Source organism: Folsomia candida, unplaced genomic scaffold (genome assembly GCF_002217175.1).
Source record: "Folsomia candida strain VU population unplaced genomic scaffold, ASM221717v1 Fcan01_Sc006, whole genome shotgun sequence".
NCBI lineage: Eukaryota > Metazoa > Arthropoda > Collembola > Entomobryomorpha > Isotomidae > Folsomia > Folsomia candida.
Window position 1 is genome coordinate 10,208,887 of NW_019091198.1, and position 18,975 is coordinate 10,227,861.

The 18,975-nt window shown below is 37.9% G+C and overlaps 4 protein-coding genes across 12 annotated transcripts; 3 read left to right on the forward strand and 1 right to left on the reverse strand.

The window, feature by feature from the left end:
- The first annotated feature begins 308 nt into the window (after nt 1-308).
- LOC110851442 (glutamic acid-rich protein) lies at nt 309-5,329 on the forward strand. 6 transcript variants are annotated; one of them, XM_035852688.1, is made up of 7 exons: nt 309-761; nt 842-955; nt 1,360-1,819; nt 2,214-2,398; nt 2,520-2,652; nt 2,751-3,332; nt 3,494-5,329. In XM_035852688.1, exons 2-7 carry the CDS (start codon nt 869-871, stop codon nt 4,312-4,314), a joined length of 2,268 nt encoding a protein of 755 aa, XP_035708581.1. In that variant the 5' UTR covers nt 309-761; nt 842-868; the 3' UTR covers nt 4,315-5,329. The 6 variants fall into 6 exon arrangements, with proteins under 6 accessions (XP_035708581.1, XP_035708582.1, XP_035708583.1 ...); XM_035852689.1 differs by having other exon boundaries at nt 847-955; XM_035852690.1 differs by having other exon boundaries at nt 309-719.
- Nucleotides 5,330-6,018: 689 nt separating this feature from the next.
- LOC110851185 (coronin-6) lies at nt 6,019-11,132 on the forward strand. Of its 2 annotated transcripts, none has more exons than XM_022098852.2 (9): nt 6,019-6,219; nt 7,548-7,756; nt 7,842-7,996; nt 8,076-8,173; nt 8,273-8,451; nt 8,531-8,752; nt 8,833-9,039; nt 9,130-9,417; nt 9,525-11,132. In XM_022098852.2, the coding sequence occupies exons 2-9, from the start codon at nt 7,559-7,561 to the stop codon at nt 9,717-9,719; spliced, it is 1,542 nt and encodes a 513-aa protein (XP_021954544.1). In that variant the 5' UTR covers nt 6,019-6,219; nt 7,548-7,558; the 3' UTR covers nt 9,720-11,132. The 2 variants fall into 2 exon arrangements, with proteins under 2 accessions (XP_021954544.1, XP_021954545.1); XM_022098853.2 differs by lacking the exon at nt 6,019-6,219 and adding an exon at nt 7,243-7,477.
- A 758-nt stretch (nt 11,133-11,890) lies between these two features.
- Nucleotides 11,891-13,684, forward strand: LOC110850907 (microtubule-associated proteins 1A/1B light chain 3A). The gene is made up of 4 exons (XM_022098509.2): nt 11,891-12,051; nt 12,233-12,345; nt 12,433-12,595; nt 12,935-13,684. Exons 2-4 carry the CDS (start codon nt 12,303-12,305, stop codon nt 13,107-13,109), a joined length of 381 nt encoding a protein of 126 aa, XP_021954201.1. The 5' UTR covers nt 11,891-12,051; nt 12,233-12,302; the 3' UTR covers nt 13,110-13,684.
- A 130-nt stretch (nt 13,685-13,814) lies between these two features.
- Nucleotides 13,815-18,325, reverse strand: LOC110851337 (orphan steroid hormone receptor 2). 3 transcript variants are annotated; one of them, XM_022099077.2, is made up of 10 exons: nt 17,319-17,341; nt 16,782-16,936; nt 16,515-16,694; nt 16,260-16,418; nt 16,088-16,179; nt 15,786-16,003; nt 15,436-15,698; nt 15,206-15,353; nt 15,000-15,121; nt 13,815-14,917 (listed from the first exon to the last, which is right to left on the reverse strand). In XM_022099077.2, the coding sequence occupies exons 2-10, from the start codon at nt 16,906-16,908 to the stop codon at nt 14,847-14,849; spliced, it is 1,380 nt and encodes a 459-aa protein (XP_021954769.1). In that variant the 5' UTR covers nt 16,909-16,936; nt 17,319-17,341; the 3' UTR covers nt 13,815-14,846. The 3 variants fall into 3 exon arrangements, with proteins under 3 accessions (XP_021954769.1, XP_021954768.1, XP_021954770.1); XM_022099076.2 differs by lacking the exon at nt 17,319-17,341 and adding an exon at nt 17,500-18,325 and having other exon boundaries at nt 13,881-14,917; XM_022099078.2 differs by lacking the exon at nt 17,319-17,341 and adding an exon at nt 17,500-18,323 and having other exon boundaries at nt 13,881-14,917; nt 16,260-16,415.
- Nucleotides 18,326-18,975: the final 650 nt, after the last annotated feature.

Here is an 18,975-nt window from a genome sequence, read left to right on the forward strand (position 1 = left end):
GTCTGTACATATGCACTTGCTACCATAATATCTACTTACACAAAGTAAACGAACTGTACGTCCTCCTGCAAAGAAAGTACATACGAGGATGCGGACGTATGAAACAAGCGGATTTCCGAAATTCGGAAGTATATGTATGTATGTACGTGCATATGTACATATGTATGCCAAGCCAGCATTGAGGGAGATGGGTTAGGTTGCAAAAATTCGGTACAAAAATAGCTGTGGGTCATGCAGCATCCTGAGCCAAGACGCTTACTTATGCTCGTAAGACTTATGACTTTCTTGCATATACAACATAGCAAGCACATCATCCAACATGGATTAAACTGCTCAGGAGAGAGGTCTTTAGTACCAAAGTCAACACCAGCATCCGACCCATCATCACATATTTGCCATAACCTGCAGGAAGAAGAAAGTGCATTGCAGTGGGTGGAAGTGAAAAGGTGTCCCACGACATACATTTTGTCAAAGTGCTTCACGCAACACCAAGTCCAGCTCTGTTACTAATTCGGTGGAAATTTAACAAATAGTTACAAAATATTACACAGTACAAAGGACCGTGTAGTCGTAGTAGTGGTGGTCGTGGTGGTGGTTGGTGGTTGGACTGACCACCACATCAGGGGCACATCACAAACACTGACCACACTATTGAAGTCATCCTCACTTATAGTACACACAAACACACAGGGTTTTCTTTCAGGGGACGGGGGAGAAAGGTAGTGGTCTCAGCCAAGAGCTCTTTCTCTCTTCTGAATCAAGTAGCCATATATAAATACGCACTTCTCCCGTTAATTGTGTAATCTGCTGCTATCTGTAATATATACAAATTGTATACTAGAGTAGTAGTCGTCGTGCGAGGAGCAGGATGCCAGTAGTACCTCCGACAATGCGTGGCACTGCGCCACAAATTCAAAAGCCTCCCTGGGTCAGGGAATCCTCCTCGAACCAACAAGTAATAACTAGGCGCCGCTCTAATATGACTCACTAATAATTATTACGACTAACCAACTAACAATTCTTATTTTACACCTCAACCTTCTGCCTCTGCTCTGTAACGACTAACACATTCTCCGTTTTGGACGACTTTTTGAATTTTGATGGAATTTGTGGGTACTATTTATTTATGTATGTTTTCTTGTACTTTTTTTATCATAATTGTGACCTTTTATCAATGTTTTTTTAAAAATAATACCACAAAACAACAGTCAATGTTGCTTTTTTTGTTCTGCTGCTATACATATTTTAGGATGAGCTACGCACGTATTCTGTTTCTCCCCTCATTAAAGCATGTCATCTGATTTCTCTCTCATTCACAACATGACACAAGTTAAGATAACCATTTGTGGTGATATTTAGCCTACATCTGGCGTCCAGGAAGTGCCATGGAGAAAGAACCTCAAACCGACCGGTGAACGGGCCATTCCAGTCCAACCTGCCACCACACCTGCTGCACCACCAACGACCCATGAACCCGGCACCACAAAACCCACCAAATTGCAGATTAATTTAAAAGCGGTAAAGAAACCGGACAAGAAGGACGCTCCGACTGCGACTGAGAAAATTCACTCCGTCAAGCTCAACCCAGTCCCACCGAAGGTCGACGAAGCAGCCAAAGTGACCAAAGAAGTGACCACCATCCCGATTCAGAGAGTTAGCAGCTTGACAAAAACACAGCCACCTGGTGAAAATAACAAAATGCGGAAAAACTCTAATGCGTCGTCAAATGATTCGAAACCAAAACCTCCTCCAACACCTCCCCCACCGCCGCTTCCACTCGCCGGGCCGCCACCACCCCCACCTCCACCTGGCTTGCAAGGTTAGCCCATTTCTTCCATACTTTCACTCCCTCGAAATGGAACACAAATTGTTAATACTATGTTATTAGCACTCAAATCTCATTCATCTTTTACCTCTCTGTGGTCGTATACATTACTTTTTTTACGTTCACATAACACATAATAATATCATGTGCTTGCATGCATCTGTGAAGCACAGTTTCACACAAGAGTGGTATTACGTTACGTAACCCGGTCGTAAGTACGAGCGATATTGCACGGGAAAGAATAATAAAAATAACATGCAACGATGTAACCTAACGGAAGTATGAATCGTTAAAATGTCAAACGAGTCGACAGATGCGGATTGGAAATGATATTTGTGAATGTGGACATTTATTATCATTTTTTTGTTACTTTTTTATGCAACTTTAGTCTCCAACAAGCCTCCAAAACCACCTCATGTGCAGGCCAAGATAGAACAGCTTCGGAAACCATGCAGAAAAAGGCCAGACTTGAACCAGTTGATGAAAGAGATTGAACAGGGCCGAAAGTTGAACCATGTTCAATGTAATGACCGCTCAAAACCAATCATACCTCGGATGAAATCGTCGGGAAAAGTAAATTGGAAATTTCTGATTTTTTTTACTTAAATCTTTTCTTTTTATAAAATTTTGATGATATAATCAAATGGGATTGAACCACTTAAATTGTGCATGTCATTTAATCAAATTCGTATAGTTTGTATTTGACTCTGAGGCTAAACCAGCGAATAAGGCGGACGCTGTTCATCACAAACTTCTTTCAGAAATCCAAGGAGGAGTAAGACTTAAGAAAGTGCAGTGTAACGATAGAAGTAAACCGATTCTTAGTGGTGAGTTAAGTAATTATGCAAGTAATTATTTAGTGCGATTTAATTAGTTATTGTTATTCAGTCCAAAATAATGTAACTTATCAACTATTTCTTCACAGGGCTTCGAAAAATACAACGCCAAGTGAGCCTAACCGATGGCTCGAAACCACCCGGGGAAGCTCCCCTCCCGGAAGAAACCCCAGAAGAAGAACTCCAATTCGTTGATGATATCGACGTTCTCCGCGATGAGTTGCAGTCGTCCAAACAAATGCTGGAAATGGAGCTCGAACACAAGGCCAACGTCGAGAAGAAGAACCGTGACCTGAAATGTCAAGTGATCACGATGGAGGCGGAAATCAACACACTCAAGTCACAACTTGGCCTAGTTTCCGAGGACGAAGTATCCATGATGTCGAAAGGGTTGGGTGGCGAGAAGAAAAATATTCGCAAGTCGAGTTCAGGTCTCTGGAAGTCACCTTCCATCGTGGGGATAAAAAAGTCCAGGTCAGGCGTTAATAGAGACGGTGGTCCAGGAAAACCAGGGATGGATAGGAACGAGGACGACGATTTACAAGAAGTCAACGAAATGGAGGAGGAAGTCCAAGACTTAAAAAAGCAACTTGTCCAAGCTAAAAAGACGGCGGACGATTGGGAAGCAAAATTCAAGGATGCCATGGCCAAACTCCTCGTAGCACAAGGTAGTAGTAATTCGCATAAAATATTCCGATGCACACATATACGAACGAATAATTACACATGTATCGTTGTACATTATACATTTTACACCTCATGCTCGTATCATTTCTGTCCCGATATTTACCCCGAGGGAACATTAACTAATTCAATTACTCCTCTTACCAAGGGAACTTGGAAGACTCTGAACAAAAACGTCTCGTTCTTGAGAAGAAGCTTGAAAAGACCAACAAGCAGAAGGGCGTCGCCCCCGCCGCTCCCACCGAGTGTCGCTGGACGCAAACGGAGGAGAAAATCTTGGAGAGGAAATTTTCCAGGACACAAACCAACATCCTGGACAATGGGACTTATGGTGGAGGTGGGGGCGGTGGTGGTGAGGACGATTCGGAAGAGGACTCCTCCGACATGGAAGTGGACGAGGAAACAGTCCAGCGGAAGAAGGAGGAGAGGGAGATCAAGTTGTGGGAGAACAAATTGCGTAACGTTAAGGAGAAGCAACACTCAAGTAAAATGGAGCGGAAGAACCTCAAACAGTCGCAAAAGAACTTGGAGAAAGATCTCAAAGATGCAAAGGCCAAACACAAGGAGTTGCAGAAAGAAGTGGACAAGATGGCCAAGTGCATGATGAAGGCGGACGAGGATGAGGACGGTGACGAAAACGGTGACGCTGACGATGACGAGGATGAGGAGGAGGAGGAAGAAGAGGAAGAATCTGAGGAAGAAGAGTCTGAAACGGAAGAGTCCGAATCGGAGGATGACGATGACGAAGAGGAAGTTTCCTCGGAAGAGGATGACCCCGAGTTGACCCATGACGAGCGGCTGGCCCTGTTCGGGAAGAGGATCAAGCGAAGGGAGAACGTGCTAAATGCCCTTCGCAAGGGGAACTACCTCCTGAGAGCGAACATTGACAGGTTGAAGGATGAGATGGAAGATGAGCGAATTAAATATCAAGACTTGGAGCATGAACTCTCATCTCTTATCGACATTTAATCTCGGACAGATGTGAGAAAAAATCGGAACCAACGTCAAGCTACATACATACGTATGTACATACGTGTGTCTAAAATTGTGTTGAATTTTAATATACTTTACATTCATTAAAGCCGCATGATAAGTTTAGGACTCGTGAGATATAATAATCTCACAGCACCAAATTAGAGATTCCAGGATAATTTGACGAATGGTGAAATATTTAATGTCATGTACATGTGAGTAAATGACTTCTTTTGACTGATGACTGTGTAATATTAAGCATACATAAATACATGTGTTATGGAATGTGCATGCATACTTTACTCATTGTTATTATCCTTCAAATACAAATAAATAAATAATTATCCTACGCTAATTAATTTTAAATATGTGTAAAATCTGAAAACTTATATATTATGCATATGGTAAATACACGGTTGTCGTTAAACCTACTGTATGGGAATCGTTATTTTTTATGTACAATGATATAATAATACTATGAAAAAATTAGTCAATCACGAAGCCCGTGTTGAAATAATAGGTGCTCAGACTGTTAATAAAATAACGATAAAATAAAATTCCTTGAAAATATACCACCAAAGAGTAATTATGTAAATATGTGTAATTTTAATAATCGTCAAGTCTATTGTAAAGCTTAATTGTAAATACACTTTAAGAAAACTCTAACCGTGAATTGCCATCCTGTTAAATGAAAATTATTCCCATATTTAATTGTGTCTACGCATTTTTCCACAAAATGAAACACAAGGTCAATAATGGTGACACACATAATAATATCAATGGAACAAATTCATCAATTATATTGTAATGTTAACTTATTTCTTATGCTTTTTCCAGTGTTAAAACGACGATATACTTATTTTATGCAATTTTGTGTCTCAGTTTAACTTCATGCAAACGTGTATGCAACGAACTTAGCATAGATAAATATTATACAACTTGCGAGTCATTATGAAACCGATATTACTGTTACATTACATATTTATTACAATAATAAAATTACTCGAGATTACTCTTGTCAACTGTTACGATGAATGACATTGTGCATACATACACACACTGCATGATACACATGCTATCTTTGTTGCCCTTGTTTATTTAGAGACCATGCTGATCCGGAAGTACCTAAATAATGGCAACGACTGCTCAAGAATTTTTGCAAACAGGATTACATCAACCCAATTTTGGACCATATTTTTTGGCCTTCTTTTATTATTTCAGTAGACCAACAAGTTCCAGGAAGAGAAAGCACAAGTTGAGACAGAGAAAGAACTGCTCTTGAGGCCCGAATTGTCTCAAAAGCTCGCTCTCTTCCTCAGGAAAACCGAGGCAGCACCCGCTTAACTTCTTACTACCCACCTCCGCACGACTTTGGATAACCACCACCGAAATAAAATACGTGCGGACCGGTAAAATGAGTAACAAGTTAAAATAGTAGGTCCAGTGGTCCAGTAGAATCATCGTCCTCATTACATTTTTGACCGCATTATTTCTCGCGTCTCTTGTGGTCTGCCGAGATAAGCATTTTTTTCATCCTCTGTCCATCCGGAAACGGTGTGCGGTGAGGAAAAAGATTGGGATAAGCTGCCGTCGTGGTTCCTCTCTAACTAACAAACTGTGACTTTAACTAACGAGACCTTATATGGTTCTGAACGAGAGGGAATCGCGTTACGAGAAGAAGATTGCCACCACTTCTTCTTCTCACCCAGAATAAGCTGCTCTTCTCTCTCTCACTAATAAACTCACCCACAAGTAAAGTTCACCACCACCACCACTCGATCTCCTCTCCTCGTTCAGGCTCCTGCTGCTCCTGCTGCTGGGTCCTCTCTCTCTCTCTCGCCTCCGGTCAGTCCCAACTTCAAAAAGTCACCATCGTCAGCAGTCGTCGTTGAAGCGAAAAAGGTACGAAACACGATATCCCGATAAGCCCCATACTCACTTTCCTCCCTTCCTCCCACCCACTACTCGATAAGCGAGGAGACAAGTTGGGGACGAAAGTGTGAAGTTCATTTTTCTCCACGAGCGAGAGGAGAAAAAGGAGCCAAACACTTGACCTCTGGTTCATTTTCATTGGAAGTATTGTTCTCGTGTCTGGTGCAACATTCTTTTTCAAATAGTTTACTAATTACTATTAATTAAGGAGTGGGTGGTGTGGTGTAAGTTTAGTTAATTGTGACATATTTCCCTCAATTTGTGTGCATATTTACATCTCGATTTTCTCGTACTTCTACCGTGTACCGCCACCACCACCATCGGCAGAAAGTATTTTGGATTTATATAGATTTGGTATACAGATTCGGGTGGAAGAGTGGAAAAAGTATTTCCAGGTGTCATTTTCTGCAATGATGTCATACAGTTTTTTTTCCTGTAGCAGCGGAAATCGTCGTCGTCGTCACTGTTTGTGTGTCGAGTATTTGATGATGCGGTGTGTGAAGTGCGGTGGTGGCCCATAAAAATAGCATGGTGTATGGAAATGGGAGCTTATGTCACCTATCTGAATCCATTTCCTGATTCCGAAAGGGTTTCTTTGATCTTGATCTTGACTCTTATAAAATTAGACCAGTTTAGTTAGCTTTGAGAAGATCCGCATTGTGTACGTGTTCTCTGTTTTTTTTATCAACATGAAAAGCTTTGATTGATAAGGAAGTATGCAGTTTGATCGATAATACTTTTCCTATGAATTTAATGTACATTGTAAATAGTTATTTCATTACATTTTGCAATAATATATATTATCTGGGTAATATAATAATTAGTGCAACTGAGGTCTGTCTGTTCAAGTGGCAAGGTAGGTGTAAATGCATGATATGAGTATGAGTGACACAATGGAAAAAGATAAGATTACAGACAACTAACTGGTGGTAGTAGTAGCGGTGGTGGTGGTGGTGGTCAGTCAAAGTCATTGATAATGATAATGCAAGTTTGTATAATAAAGTCAGAGAGAGATAGCGAGAGAAAAAACTCGGTGGTTCATTCCTGGTGAAACTATATTTGTTCCTCGAATAGAAATGACACATTGACAAGGAAACAGAATGTGTCTGGTTTCAAACCTAACTTTTTTTTAGTAGTCCTTGGTTATTCCCCGTTTAACTGTGAATTTTTACCTTCTCGTATCCTCCCAAAGTGGTCTGATTGTAGAAACATATTTAGTCACTCACTGGTAGATTGGTTCCTGATTTAATTTATTTTGCAATTATTGCAATTATTTATTAATTATTACATTTTTATAGAGTGAGCGAGGATGTCGTTTCGAGTTGTTCGCTCAAGTAAGTTCCGCCATGTGTACGGACAACCACTGAAGAGGGAGCAGTGTTTTGATAACATTCGGGTATCAAAGTCATCATGGGACTCTACGTTTTGTGCTGTAAACCCCAAATTCCTCGCCATCATTGTGGAGTCTGCGGGAGGAGGTGCCTTTGTTGTGTTGCCATTGAATAAGGTAATTAATATTTGCTAAAGGTTTTCCATCCAAGAATAGAGCTATCATAGTAATTATAAACTACATAAATATGATTTTTTTGAAGGTCGGGAGGATTCCTCCAGACTATCCACTGGTAGGTGGACACAAAGGACCCGTTTTGGATATTGCATGGTGCCCCCACAATGACAATGTGATTGCCAGTGGTTCCGAGGACTGCGTCGTCAAAGTCTGGCAGATCCCGGACCATGGTCTGGGAAGGTATGCAATATATAAATATCGAAAATAATTATTTGGCTGATTGCAATTTGAGTTTAATAATGTTCTTCCATATTTACAGGACTTTGACAGAGTCAGTTGTTGATCTACAGTATCATCAACGAAGAGTTGGTCTAGTCCTTTGGCATCCAACCGCTTTAAATATTTTATTAACTGCAGGTATGCCTAACTTAAGTTTGCGATAAATAAGATTGACAGTAGAAATGGATTTTTTCTTTAACATCCATTAATTTTTTTTGATATCTTTAATCTTTACAGGCAGTGATAACCAAGTAGTAATTTGGAATGTTGGAACTGGTGAGCCTTTGGTAGAGATGGACTGCCATCCTGATCTTGTGTATTCAGCTTGTTGGAATTGGGACGGTTCGCAACTCGTCACAACATGCAGGGATAAGAAGATTCGCATAATTGAGCCTCGTACTGGAAGGATCATGGTGGTAGGTTAACCACGTCCGTTTAATCTAACGGCATCGCTATTCATATTTGTGTTTATATCGAAATTATTTCAAATTATAGGAGTCAATAAGCCACGAAGGAAGTAAAGGAACCCGAGCAATATATCTTAAAAACGGACTGATCTTCACAACCGGTTTTAGCAAGATGAGTGAACGCCAGTATTCCTTGCGATCTCCGGATAACTTGGAGGAACCCATTGTAACCGTAGAACTTGACACGTCAAATGGTGTAATGTTCCCCCTTTACGATCCAGACACCAATCTAGTCTACCTGTGTGGCAAGGTAATAAATAGATAAATAAACAATTTATTCCATAATTTTTAATCAACAGTATTTAACAGGTTATTTTATAATTTTTCTAGGGTGACAGTGTTGTTCGATACTTTGAGGTTACTGCTGAACCGCCATTTGTTCACTACATCAATACCTTTCAAACTCCCGACCCACAGCGTGGTATTGGGATTATGCCGAAGCGTGGTTGTGATGTTAAATCATGCGAAGTTACTCGTCTCTTCCGTCTGAATAACTCTGGTTACTGTCAAATTATCAGCATGACTGTCCCTCGAAAGGTTTTATTTTTATTTTTTTTTTTTGCTTTTTCTAGTAGTAAAACTTGTTAAATAAAAAGCTCCTCTAACCTACTTGTTTTGTCGCTTTAGTCGGAATTGTTTCAAGAAGATTTATACCCGGACACGCCTGGAGATGAACCCGCAATAACAGCCGAAGAATGGATCGGTGGGAAAGACGCTGAACCAGTTATGATTTCTCTAAAAGATGGATATAACAGTTCCGTGAAAAAGAATGAATTGAAAGTGAAGAAGAAGGCTAACATCTTAACGAAGCGGTCGGCAGGCGGCAGTGGGTCTTCGCATGCTTCAGGTGGTGGGTCTGAATTAGAGGATGAACCTGAAGATGAACCAATCAGCTTGGCTCAGTCCGTATCGTCTGTAAGTTTTCTTTCGTCTCTGTTTTTATATGTTGCACTATGTGCACAACGACATCTACTTACTTATTTTAGAAAAATATCTCAATTTTAAAATTATAATTATTGCAGATGAAAATCTTGGAGGATATGCAAGATGAGATTCGCAAGTTGAAAGCTATGATTGTAAAGCACGAGAGAAGGATTCGGGTGTTGGAGCAAGCCGATGCGCGTCCTGCACTTCCCGTGTCTGAACCACCTCCTACAATCACTGTGAATAACAATACTGGCCATCCTCCGGAAGATATGGCCCCTGATGAAGTTTAATCATCTTTCATAATTGTATTACTATTATGAATAATTTATCTCTAACAACCCATCCTTTATGAAAGTCAACTAACTCCAAAACTCTCTCTATACTCTATACCAATGTATTTTGTCCACTAATCACCATTTTATTTAATGTACCCCCGAGTCAAAATTTTACCAATTGGTTAATTATGTAGCTTCAGTAGACTAGATCGGTATATCATTGCACTGATCAGAAACAAAATTCCAATCTCTTTTATGTATGCAACTGCCCGCCCACATATGTATTGGGGAAAATTTTCAGTATTTAATAGTTTACTTTTTTACACTTTCAAATGAGAAAGTTATGTGGTGTGTGTGCATGTATTATTGTATGTGGGTCGGGCCGATGGGGGGAACTATTTTTAATAACAACAAATAATAATTATTATTGTTATTATTATTATTATCATTATTACGTGGCTATTCTAAGTACTACATACTACACATACTATACTAATAGAATGAAAACACAAACAAATATCCGCAGACGCTTCTAATAACGGACTGATTGTCTGGCCTAATTAAAACTTCGAAATTTTTTATATTATTATTTTTAGGAGTGAAACGTGTTTAATCGTATCTACCTGTACCACCACCACCCCTACATTTTTTAACTACTATGTCGTGGTGGTTGTCGTCAGCATCAATCAATTTCACGTAACAATATGTACATGTAAACTATAACCATCCAACCAACCAACCAACCAAAGTGCTTTAATACCTCATACTTACTTATTCAACGCTCAAACCTAATTTGAAACCCAAGGACGATACATTTTTTTCGAATTTTCAAAACAAAAGACTAAACAAATTATTATTACGCATTTATGTACTACTATTATTATTATTATACAAGAACAATAGAAAGAAGGAGGTACAATAACTTATCTACACAAATTTTCTCTAGCTCGCATGGTTTGTTACTTACTTATTACTACTATACTTTTTATCCCTCCAACCCCTTGTTGGGAATAACATTAACGAGAAGAGAAGGAGGAGGTGTAAAAAAAGAATGCATAATAATTATTAGATTATTATTTCATATGATAACCCTACTTGATGAAACCATCAATAACAACTCGCGTCGTAACTTATTCTACAACAGATTGATAATATAATACTAACGGTTTGTAATTGTAACTTGTAAAAAATCTTATTAATAACTTAACTACGTAAAATTAAATTAGTCATATAGGTTCACGTAGAACATATTTAAATTATAGTAACTCTAAATATTGTACAACTAGTAAGGGCTACAGTTCTTCCGAAAAAAGCAACCAAAGCAATTGCTTTCGCCTTATTTACTCTCGTATCGAATTGATGTGCCTTATTGTCGATAATGATGATAATAATAATAAAATATGAAGAATGAACTGGTTCAAAAACAAAGTTCCATAATGCATTTCCGTTTTGTCATTTCACAGCAAAGTTTCGTTACCTCCGAATTTTGTTGTATCCTTCACTTACAAATTGTTTCAAGGACAATGAAAACATAAAAATTAAAAATACGAAAAAAAAGTTACAAATTAGAAAAGGTAATCAAAATCCAAACCCATTCGTACATATTACAAATGTCAAATTCCATACAAAATCCACCCACGCATTCACCTTTGTTACATTCATATTCCACATTTGATCATTCATTCCATGTAAACCATACATACCATTTACAAGCATTTAACGCATCAAACAGAATATAAAGAAAACCTTTTTGCCGTTAACACATATTTATTAGCACTTATTCGTCAACATCCCATATGGTTTACAAGATAGGATAGCATTACAAATATAATAATAATCATCATTAAAGTTAAAGTTAAATTTGCATTTGCAGAAATCAGCTGCTCACTCCAAGTGGTGAGGGTACGAACAAGGTTTGCAACTAAAGTACGCAGCAACAAACAGTTTCGTACATGCTGTTGTTATGTGATCATCCCATCGCAGCATGTTCGGAACATTCAAACATCCCGGGCATCCACACCCCCTCAAAAACTTGTAGCATATTTATGAATGCTAACTTTTATCATTTTTTGGGGGTGGTCTGACTTTGTGGATGCGTCATTTTTTCCTCCGTCGCATTACTGCAGGTTCCTTTAGGCCAGGTCTGAATTACGACCGAACAACAACATTGGCTGGCTGACTACTACATTTGCTTGCTTGGTTGCTATTCCCTTTGTGTTGTCACAGTCAGTCAGCTCGACACCACTGAACTCTGCACTTTTTTACAGAAAAATTATTATTACGCATCGAGATCACCCAACATTTTGCCAACGTTTCTGCTCTCTTATCTTACCTTGGAAAAGATAAGGTAATAAACCCATAATAATTGACTGGGTGATGCAAGTAATTGAGTGTGGAAGAGAGGAATCGATCCTTATTTTTGCACTTGATTGGATTTTTTTTTGCTTTTTGGGTTTAAATCTCTAACTTGAAATAAATAAATACGAATTAAAATAACTGAATTGTTTTCTATCGTTTGGTTTTGATAGGGGAGAGTATTTTTGGGCAGTTTGCGAAGCCAGGAAAAGATTGGATTTTCAAGTAAGTTTCAACAACTAGATGGATGCCTTGCAAAAATCATTTAAGGACCGTCGTTCTTTTGGTAAGTTGTGTAATTTTTCATAGGGTTAGAATTAGGTAATTAAGATTAATAATTGGGTAATTTAATGGGGGAATGTTTTTTCTGCAGGACAACGAGTTCGAGAAGTGGAGCAAGTTCGGAAGGAACATCCTTCCAAGGTTCCAGTGATTATTGAGAGATATCGGCACGAAAATCAACTCCCCCCACTCGACAGAAGCAAGTTTCTTATCCCAGAACATGTCAGTGTTGGGGAACTCATCAACATTTTGAGGTATTGCATTTTAAAATTAATCTGTACTGTAAATTTATTTAAGTACAGAGGATTTATAAATCCTTAATTGAAGCTAGTTACTTAACAAAAGGATTCAAGTTAGTTTAAATTTGTTACATGCATGCATAGTTTAAGAGCTTTTATAGTTTGGTTCTTGTGTAATAATAACCACTTGTTACTAACAAATTTGCCTCTTTAATGACGAACGTACTGCTAATATCTCTGAAGATCAGAGATCAATGCATATCGGATCAGACTCTGATCCGATATCTTTATTTGGCAATTAAAAAAGGATTAAGTTTAAAAATATTAATTCTAATTTTATTTCTTATAAAACAGGCGAAGGTTGCAGCTAAACCAGTCCCAATCAGTTTTTCTCATCGTGAACGGTCGTAATTTGCCAGCAACTGCCGCAACGTTTGCTGACATTTATCGCAATGAAGCGGATCCAGATGGCTTCCTTTATATTGTGTACGCGTCACATGAAACTTTCGGGGGATCATCATCATCATAAAAAATTGCGTTAATTAAAGATCTACATTTGTTATTATTTTCATGCCTCATTGTTACTATCCATGCAGAATTTTGACGACCTCGTTAAATAGAAAATAGATTTCAAATCCAGTAAATTACAAGATTATCATTGGTGCATAATATAATAGTTAGTTCATATTATCGCACTACGGAGCGCACCAGGTTTCAGACTTAGACTACTATAATGTAGATTTATCGAATATTTATACAAGTTGACTTGTTTTTGTTTCTCATTTTCATTGCGCACAGGCTAAGTTTTTTTCTTAACGGTATGTCGCTAATATTTTTTATTTAAATAATGACGTTTAATTTTGTAGCTGGTCAGTCCGTTATTTAGGGTTTAAAACAAAATTTATAATACTAATAACACAATACAAACAAAGTCCCCTTTAATACTTGAACCTACAAATTAACTATACAAGTAAAACATGAGTTGCAACTATGTAAGTGTGATCTTAAATATGTAGTTTTCTATGTAAATGTCCATGCTCGTATACTTGCCAGCATTTCGTATTTATTAATAAAAGTTTTTGCGCACGCAGTTTATAATATGAATTCGTATGATGTGTATAATATTCAATTTCATATATCGGCTAAAATCGGCTTATATGCCATGTTTGGTCTTGTTCATCTCATTGGTATGCGAATAATAATAAATTTTGAAGCAAAAGGCTTTATTATTGTATTTAATTGCACTCGGTTTGCAATGCTTTCATATACATGTAACTATGTTCTAACTATAATATTGTGATTTTTCAGTCCATCATTGTTCAATAGTTATTTTGGTGACCGTTTTTGTCATACTATGTTATACCCGTTGTTTGCTTATGGAAAGATTGCAAAAAATGTTGATTTTACCTATTATTCGTACACAACACATAGTAAGTAAACGTATGTAAGTCTAGTGAAGGACATTTTTTATTGTTGAACTTGTTGAAAAAAAAAACATTTAAAATCTTGTGTTGTTTTGCATCAATAATCGTTCTGCAGTCTTCTATGCTAAATTTCAAATCAACGCTATCCTCATCCCCATCACGGGTTGAATATTAATCTACTTAAGTATCGTCATTTAGATAGGCTACGAACTACATCAATACAAAACATTTTTACTGGCAATATTCCACCAGGGTCAAAAATAGCACGGAACATCATATCGTAGAACTTTGGTAACAATCGCACTTTTGAGGGTTATATAAATAAAGGGAAATTTTACTACATATTTGAATGCAGTTGTTTTTACAATTAATTAACAATAATCTTTGAGTTTAAAAAACCTAACATCAAAATCAAAGTAGTAGTCAGTAAAAGAACATAAAAATTCTCAGTACAACTAGTATTATAAAGTCAAACTAATAAGTCATATATATATATCTATATAATAGAAAATCTATATAATATAAATTGTCTTACTACTACCTGTCTTACTACCTATTTCTCTTTCCTCGTTATAATAATAATAAATACTGTTGTTACAAGACTGAACATTTGTGGTTTCTCGAGAAAGAAGCCTGCAGTAGTAGTAGTAAAGTTGTATGTAGTACTAATAGTAGTAGTAGTATGAAACAGGTACAAGAAAAATTACTGTTGGTTTTTTAAAATAGTATCATCATTCCACCAGTCTGTGTGATTCGGGAGATTATTATGAGGAATGGGTCAAAGTTTCTCCGTAAGTAGGACGGAATTATTTTAAACGCTGAATGAAGAGTGACGTTTATTATTAGTCGTTGATGAGCATTGATCTTTCATCTGTAGAGTTCTCATTAAGGGCAGTTTCGATGTTCATTGGTGCTGAAAGTAAAAATAATTGTATAAATGAAAGGTTATAGAAGAGGTAATGATTGACAATTTTACAACTTTTTTTGCGTCTTACCTGGAAACGATAAATCGGACTTCATCGTCAGCATTAAAGGAATTAAATTTTCAAGCGGAGTTGGTCCTATTCCGAGTACATTGCTAAAAAATACATCTTCGATCACAGCAGGAGCAATCCCTCTGAAATTATATTTGGGCATTTAATTACTTCTTATACATACTCTAAGAAATATTTTTTAAATAATATTGAATAGATTATTATACCTTAAATGAGGAAGAAGAAGCAGAATAGAAGTGATGCGCTCGGCAGGATTCTCAAAGGTAGCTATGACATGATCTTGCAACTGCTTCAGGGCTGACTTTTGAATTTCTTTAATCCCATTGCTTGTAGAATCATATTGGGGATATCGATCTGAAAATAATAAAAAATATGTTAACAAATAATATTATTCCAATTGTCTATCATACCATATCGGTTGGAAGGGCGTGCTTACCATGACTAAATACGGCTAAAACTTTGAGAGATGCATATTCAAATTCATCCAGATTGAGATTTTCGACAGTTTTGATGAATAATTTTAATTTGGATGCATGTTCCGCTATCATAGTTAACTTGGAAGAAGTACAGTTTGATTGCATATTTAGCAACAGGGCACTAATGACGCTAGTTAGTGGAAGAAAATTTTGATACTGAGAAAGGCCAACGGCAAATAGGTCACTCCACACAGATTTCATGATAGGAACCTGTGCTTCAAGACTGGGGACAAGACAGGAAAAAAACCATTAATTAATGATTATGCATTAGTTGTGGAAACATGTAACCTTATTAATTTGAATATCTCACTTTAAGGCTTGAAATGCTGGAAGGGTTTTCGCCCAATGAACCGAGAGGAAAAGGAGTCGGGATGACGTCTCGCACACATAATCCAGGGTGACCAACCCATTGCTGGGAAGTTTCGAAGGGCCCACCATTTCAAATTTGACCCATTCTTCCGGAATAATGGCGTCTTTATCAATATTGGACAAGACTGAGGACGAGGAGGAACTTTCCTCATCTTTATTCTGGTGGTAGAGATAATTTTGGAACAAATTAGCCGTTTTGAATATTTCCTGCATTATATAACGAAATTATGGATAATTGCTTACCTCAGTTATCACATTCGAAATCATTTCGATGGCTTTAGCGATATTTGTGCGTTCCGCGTCACTTTCATTCGCGCTCTCAGATTCTTCATCATCTGTACATACCGTAAATCATTTGATTTTATGTACCCACCAATTTACCAGCAAAAATGATTAATTTTTGTCATCGCCATACCTTGATAACTATTGTCGTATACGAGATAACCGGACCGGTTAAAGCTGTTTCCATCCAGGAGGGTACCATAGAGGGACGAGGGAGACAAGGCAGCTTCCGTACTTTCTGACCTCTTTTGGGCTTGACTATTCGACAAAGGTTTTCGCTCATGCTGAACTGCTAAAAGCGTTAATTTGTGAAGTACATTCTCATACTTTATATGCCCCCACGATGGGTATATCTCGTTGTGTTTATTGTGAATCCAAGAATTAGTACCTGTATCCCGCATCCCCATTTGAAGGCATTTTTGTAATCGGCAATACTGGCATCGGTTCCGATGATGTTTCGTCACCTCGCACTGCTTTGTCCCACGACATGAATATCCTAATTGTTTACGGATGGAACGTTTGAAAAATCCCTTGCACCCTTCACAACTTATTGCCCCGTAGTGACGACCTAATATGAATGGATTAAGAGATTTAATTATAATTGCAGACGTTGGCGCAGACTAAACGCTCGCAATCTAAACGTTTCAATATCTACCTGATGCACGGTCACCACAGACGACACAGATGTCTCCCAGGGGAGAGACGCCAGTGATCCACGGTTTCTTGTCTCCAGTATCCAATAAACTGGACAAACTAGTGATGGTTATGTTTCCAGTTTCCATCTTTGCAAATTGAGATTGTTAATTCTGCCTGAAATAATCCAATAGAACAAGAAAGTATTAACCCATTGAATTATGCAAAGTTATTGTTATTACATTATATCAAATTATAAAATTAAAGTTTTAGTCTAAAAGTAATTGCATTTAATGTAATGTAATCTAATGTAATTTGTTTTCGAGAATTTATATTACAACTTGCGTAGTCTCACATTTGGTTGATGAAACGGAAATATGAGACTTTTTAAAATTTTATCCTCGTAAACCAATTTCACTCAGAAAAATATTTAGTAAAAAATCATCAAAAAACAGTATTATTGCCATTTCTCAACATTTATAACCTAATGCATGTAACTAATTAAGAACTCTATGTTTTATTATCCTGCATAATTATAATCAAGCGTATTTGCTCGTACCGTGTAAAATTATTTAACTAAATTCGTCTCATTATTGTCCCACTCAACTCACCACCAATGCAGACAAATACATACTTTATTCAAACATTAATAAAGAATATAAATGTCAGCATTTATTATTTCCTTTCCAGACTAATGACTACTGTCTAATACAAATCTTTTATACAAATATTATCCTTACCTTAAAAATACGTATTTATTTATTTATTATCCTGTCCAGCAGCAGCCAGTCTTCTATTTCTGCTTTGTCTTGTTGAGATTAATGTAAGTAATACTTTTACTCATCCAAACCGAGTGAGTGATACACAAAATACTTAAAACAACAACACTAATAATTAACAAGGAACACACTTATCCACGAGAACAATGAATTTCTTGTCATCATCGCAAGAAAGTCTCCCACATTTTAATAATCTAGCACATTTATCGTCTCCCACCACCAAGAGTAAATCATTCCTTTCTTTCATAACTTTCACCCCCCATTCCGTCAACTTTCTTCTTCTTTACCGGTCTTTAAGAAAACTGCCGAACTGATCCTGATAACTTGCGTCGTCGTCGTCACCGTCGCCGTCGTCGCCGCGGTTGAAGTGAGGTCAGAATTATTTTTACAACCAACTTGGAACATTTGATGGTGGTGTTGAACCAAAAAGGCGAGTCAGTCAGAGTTCAAACGGTGTTCCAACAAAATGGCTCCTGACTCAACTAATGTATTAAGAAGGTCAAACACAGAGCCAGAGAGCAATGCCATATAACCAAAGCCATGTTACGGCTTGCTTGCTTGCTGGCTCGTATTTCGTATATCTAAAAGTGAGGGAGAGAACTCCAGCCAAAAGCTTTTCACGTTCGGGTTGCGTTTACTATTATGCACAAAGACATGGCAAAGTCGCATTTGGCTGCTTCTCTCTTCTCTCTTTCAGTATTATCATCATCGTTGGTCGGTCGGTCGTCGTCATATGTATGAAATGAAATAAGCTTGGGAATAGAGAAGAGAGAGATGCACAAAAAAATCATCTCCTTTCATCCCCAACGAAGAAGCAAGCAGCAAGTTTTAATACTACTTCGTCACTCTGTGCACTTTTTATCCCTCTTTTTATCCTTCTTCTTCAACTATGCCTCTATTTCTCCTCATCATTCTCATTCTCCATTATTATGACCATTGTCTGCGAAAGGAAGCGGGGTGGGGACTATCTTTATCACCTCGGCCGTAACAGCTACTGCAGCAGTGTGGCAAGGAAAAAGGGGGCAAAATGCAGTGTCAGTCAGGCGGCGGAGGTGGGTCTGACCTTTGGCCACCTTTGTGCCGCCGTAGCGTTGTTGGATAGGAAACGGGCTGAACTGACATGACGTCAAGAGAGAGATGATGCCATGCTCAGGAGCGAGTTGGTGGTGCACATAGGGTCATGACATCCCTCCCTCTCGCTCCCTGGTCACCACACATGCGAAATGAAATGGCCAAGCTAAAATATTTTAGCATTTGTGCACTCATGCCAGAATCATCAGGCCAAAACCGGCTTCATATTTATATATGCTGGTCTCCCCTTTATTTCCACGACCCGTCTCTCTCACTCGGCATGTAAGTGCTGCTGCCAAGTTAGAGTTCACTAAGGCTAGAATGTGTAACCTAACCTTATCATCATCATCCACTAATAACCTAACC

Excerpts from the sequence above, each read along its gene's own strand:
- LOC110851442 (XM_035852688.1), top strand. The coding sequence starts at position 869 with ATGCCAGTAGTACCTCCGACAATGCGTGGCACTGCGCCACAAATTCAA. Across the intron at positions 2,653-2,750 it reads AAGTAAACCGATTCTTAGTG|GGCTTCGAAAAATACAACGC; the intron begins GTGAGTTAAGTA and ends ATTTCTTCACAG. Across the intron at positions 3,333-3,493 it reads ACTCCTCGTAGCACAAGGTA|GGAACTTGGAAGACTCTGAA; the intron begins GTAGTAATTCGC and ends CCTCTTACCAAG.
- LOC110851185 (XM_022098852.2), top strand. The coding sequence starts at position 7,559 with ATGTCGTTTCGAGTTGTTCGCTCAAGTAAGTTCCGCCATGTGTACGGA. Across the intron at positions 7,757-7,841 it reads TTGTGTTGCCATTGAATAAG|GTCGGGAGGATTCCTCCAGA; the intron begins GTAATTAATATT and ends ATTTTTTTGAAG. Across the intron at positions 8,753-8,832 it reads TAGTCTACCTGTGTGGCAAG|GGTGACAGTGTTGTTCGATA; the intron begins GTAATAAATAGA and ends TAATTTTTCTAG.
- LOC110850907 (XM_022098509.2), top strand. The coding sequence starts at position 12,303 with ATGGATGCCTTGCAAAAATCATTTAAGGACCGTCGTTCTTTTG. Across the intron at positions 12,346-12,432 it reads TAAGGACCGTCGTTCTTTTG|GACAACGAGTTCGAGAAGTG; the intron begins GTAAGTTGTGTA and ends TTTTTTCTGCAG. Across the intron at positions 12,596-12,934 it reads GAACTCATCAACATTTTGAG|GCGAAGGTTGCAGCTAAACC; the intron begins GTATTGCATTTT and ends CTTATAAAACAG.
- LOC110851337 (XM_022099077.2), bottom strand. The coding sequence starts at position 16,908 with ATGGAAACTGGAAACATAACCATCACTAGTTTGTCCAGTTTATTGGAT. Across the intron at positions 16,004-16,087 it reads TTTCGAATGTGATAACTGAG|AATAAAGATGAGGAAAGTTC; the intron begins GTAAGCAATTAT and ends CTCTACCACCAG. Across the intron at positions 15,122-15,205 it reads CTTCTTCTTCCTCATTTAAG|AGGGATTGCTCCTGCTGTGA; the intron begins GTATAATAATCT and ends ATATAATTTCAG.